At 44.8% G+C, this 3,668-nt stretch overlaps 1 protein-coding gene across 1 annotated transcript in view; it reads right to left on the bottom strand.

The window, feature by feature from the left end:
• The window catches only part of sh2d3cb (SH2 domain containing 3Cb), a 31,836-nt gene that overhangs the window by 17,349 nt on the left and 10,819 nt on the right, over nucleotides 1-3,668 (bottom strand). Inside the window, exon 5 of the mRNA XM_035658301.1 lies at nucleotides 119-247. Coding sequence (XP_035514194.1) covers nucleotides 119-247 — 129 coding nt within the window. The remainder of the gene's footprint in view (nucleotides 1-118; nucleotides 248-3,668) is intronic.

Raw genomic sequence — 3,668 nt, 5'->3', positions numbered from 1 at the left:
AATGATGAGGTCGGAGCCTAGACACCAAAATCTAACTATGTTAACTGCTGTAATAAAAGTTTCAGTTATCCAACTGAATTTAATTGTGTGTGTGTGTGTGTGTGTGTGTGAGGCATACCTCCCAGGGGATACGTCCGTGGTACCAGGCGTGGCTCTTCAGGTTGGTGCCGCTCAGCTTCAGCTCCTCCTCCAGCTGCTTCTTCAGTTTCTCAGACGGCGGCTCCAACCAGAATTTGTCTTTGGAGAACTTAAAGGGCATCACAGGTGTACAGTTAGACCCAAAAACCAAACAAAACAAACACAGAAAACAGTAACATGAGTTTAGACCATCATGTAGTAGCTTCTGACGTTGGTGTCAAAATGGTGTCTACTGTCTGCTGCAATTCTGCTGCTTCTTTCCATTGTTCTGCTGTCTGGAAAAGCAAACCAGACTCCTGTCTTTCCTTAAAAAAGCTGCTTGAAATGTTGGTCCTGAGAGAAAAGGCATTGTGGGTACATCTAGTCAAACTGCAGCCTTCTCAGCTCTGTTTCTGTGTGAATGTGTGTGCGTGTTATGAGAAGACAGAGGGGGGATGAGGAGGGAGGAAGGACAGCTTGGGCATTCCCACACTGGCATCCACACTGGCGACACCAGGGGCCCGAGACCCAGACCCATGTTGGAGTCCTGGCCTTGTTGCCGTGGCAACGACATTGTGCGACGGGGGTCATCACTCAGTGGTGCTTTGTCTGACACGTCTTTATACAGACACACACACATACTGTATATCAAGAGCTACGCCAACGATGGGCTGGGAATGCTTTTGTTTTGGGACACACACACACACTAGTTACTGTTATTACACTGCTATATAGGTGACATGTTGTTTTTCTTCTCCCTGACACGTCCCACCCCTTCTCTTTTTGAAAGAATGGTTTGTCCCACTGGACTGTGAATCAAGGGCTGGGCACTGGGCCAGGACCACTTCAAAACAAAATAGGAGAGTGTGTATACATGTGTATGTGTATGTGTGTGTGGAGACAAAAATACAACATATCAGCCGTATCACAAAAAAGACTGCAACAGAGTCAAAAGACGCAAAAGCAGTGTGTCTATAACTTTCCAGCGCTAACGACAGACTCTTATATGTAGCCTGCCCAAACTAAAGCCAGTTAGGAGTACAGTCACACAAACAATAATATAATTAATTATCCATTAAACTGTAAACACCTCCACCAGAGCGTCTGCTAAAATGTTAGAAATGAAAGATGCAAACTGCAGGTATCACTTATTGATGTTTTTGATTTCTCTTTGAGCTGTTACTGTGTAACACACGCAGGCTCAAACACAGTTCATGCAGTTTAATCTCACAATGCTATCATTAGTTTTGTACATATGATTGCAATGATTTTTTTGATTAGAATCTTCGTGTGTACTCAGTTGTTAAGAGATTAAGAGGATGCCCCCAAACACACCCGTTTAGAAACAAAACCTTTTGTAAAATACTGCTGAAACTGATTAGTAAATCTTTATTCAATGGCCATAAAATTGATGCCACCAACTTTATAACGATTTATTGTTCAAGTGATTATGAGACAGAAACTCCAAAAAATTCTCCTGGTTCCAGCTTCTACGAGTGAGATTTGCTGCTGGGTTTTTTTCTCGTTGTAAATGAATAATTTAAGGTTTTGGAAGGGGGGGGCTTTGGTTGGGGGGGGGGGGGGGGGGGGTGATCAAAGCAAAATAAGTAAATTTTAAAAACAGTCATCATGTCCTGGAAATTGAAGCGTATGATTTACCATTTTCCCTGACATTTATAGACTAAAAACAAGGTTTGGTAGCTAAGAAGAAAGGCCAAATAATGCAAGTAAATCTTTATTAAAATAAAATGTCCAAGAAGTATAACGCATCTAGAAATCACCTGTACCACATGTTATGGTTACTGAGAAACTCTGCCTCAACTTTACATCATCTCATAGTTTGTACTCATCAAACACAAAACAAGTGGAAAAAGAACTGAAAAGAATTAAACAACCTCAGGTGTTTTTCCTATGTTCTCGATAAAACCATACCTTCTCGACAGACCTCCGCTCGTGTTTTGTGCTGCATGTTCACCACCACGAGCAGACCGCGGGTCTGATGAGCTGTGCCAAATGGCCGTCTCCAGTAGCGAAGACAACGTGCCTGTTCACCCTGGAACTGAAATCTGAGTCGCACCTCCCTGTCAGGTCCGCCCTATGTTGAAAGTCTGCCCACTGTAAAGTAACATAGACTGGTAAAATGTCAAAGCCCGTTCTCCGCTGACTGCTGCGTGCGGTTCCTCCGGCTGCACACCCGTCGCCGTGCCCACGACCTCCGCCCGCCCGGCTTTCACTTCTTGGGTCCCATCCTCGCCCTCCCCCCTCTATCTCCTTGTGTCTCCGACTTTCTCCTCTCCACCAACCTCATTGCGTATTCTGTATGCTGCAGCTGCTCTGTAAGTCACATACCACCAGATTGCACTGTAGGTCTCCGCTAGGGGTTTAAGGTTTTTCTCATCAGTCCCATATCTCATATTGTAAACCATATCTTGCGGGGAATGATTGAGGTCGGAGCCTAGACACTAAAATCTAACTATTTGTTAAACTGCTTGTAATAAGAGTTTCATTATTCCAACTGAATTTAATTGTGTGTGTTGTTTGTGTGTGAGGCATACCTCTTCAGGATATCTCCGTGTTTACCGAGGTCGTGGCTCTTGCAGGGTGTCCGCTCATCAGCTCCTTCCTCTTCAGCTGCTTCTTACGTTTCCTCAGACGGCGGCTCCACCAGAATTTTTTGGAGAAACTTAAAGCATCGACAGGTGCACTATTAACCAAAACCAAACAAGAAAAACACAGAAACCAGTTAACAGGATTTTATAGCCACCTCATGTAGTACTCTGAACTTGGTGTCCAAAAATGGTGTCCTAACTTCTTGCCTGCATTCTGCTGCTTCTTTCCATGTTCTCTGTCTGGAAAAGCAAACCAGGAACTCCTGTCTTTCTTAAAAAAGCGCAAATGTTTGGTCCTGGAGAGACAAAGCATTGTGGGGTACATCTAACGCAAACTGCAAGCCTTCCAGCTCTGTTTCTGTGTGAATGTGTGTGCGTGGTTATGAAGAAACAGAGGGGGATGAGGAGGAGGAAGGAACTGGCATTCCCACCACTGCATCCACACTGGCGACACCAGGCCCCGAGACCCGACAGACCCCATGGTTGGATGTCCTGGCCTTCAGTTGCCGTGGCAACGACATTGTGCGACGGGGGTCATCACCTCCAGTGGTGCCTTTGTCTGACCACCAGTCTTTAACAGATCTACACCACACATAATCTGGTATTATCAAGCCTACGCCAACCGAGGGCCTGGGAATGCTTTGTTTGGGACACACACACCCCCCCAAAAAAAAAAAAACCCAAACTTTTTTTAGTTCTATCTGTTATACACTGCTATAATAGGTGACATGGTTTTTTTTTCTCCCTGACCCGATCACACACCCTTCTCTTTTTGAAAAGAATGGTTTGTCATCTGGACTGTGAATCAATGGGCTGGGACTGGGCCAGGACCAACCTTCGAAACAAAATAGGAGAGTGTGGTAACATCTGTGCTTGTGTATGTGTTGTGTGTGGTGTTTTGTGTGGGTGTCGTGAGAGAGATGAGAGGAGAAGAGAAAAGAT

This window comes from Morone saxatilis, unplaced genomic scaffold (genome assembly GCF_004916995.1).
Source record: "Morone saxatilis isolate NCDOM2014 unplaced genomic scaffold, NCSU_SB_2.0 Contig16, whole genome shotgun sequence".
NCBI lineage: Eukaryota > Metazoa > Chordata > Actinopteri > Moronidae > Morone > Morone saxatilis.
The sequence above is the reverse complement of the archived record's forward strand: the minus strand, read 5'-3'. Positions and strand labels throughout refer to the sequence as shown.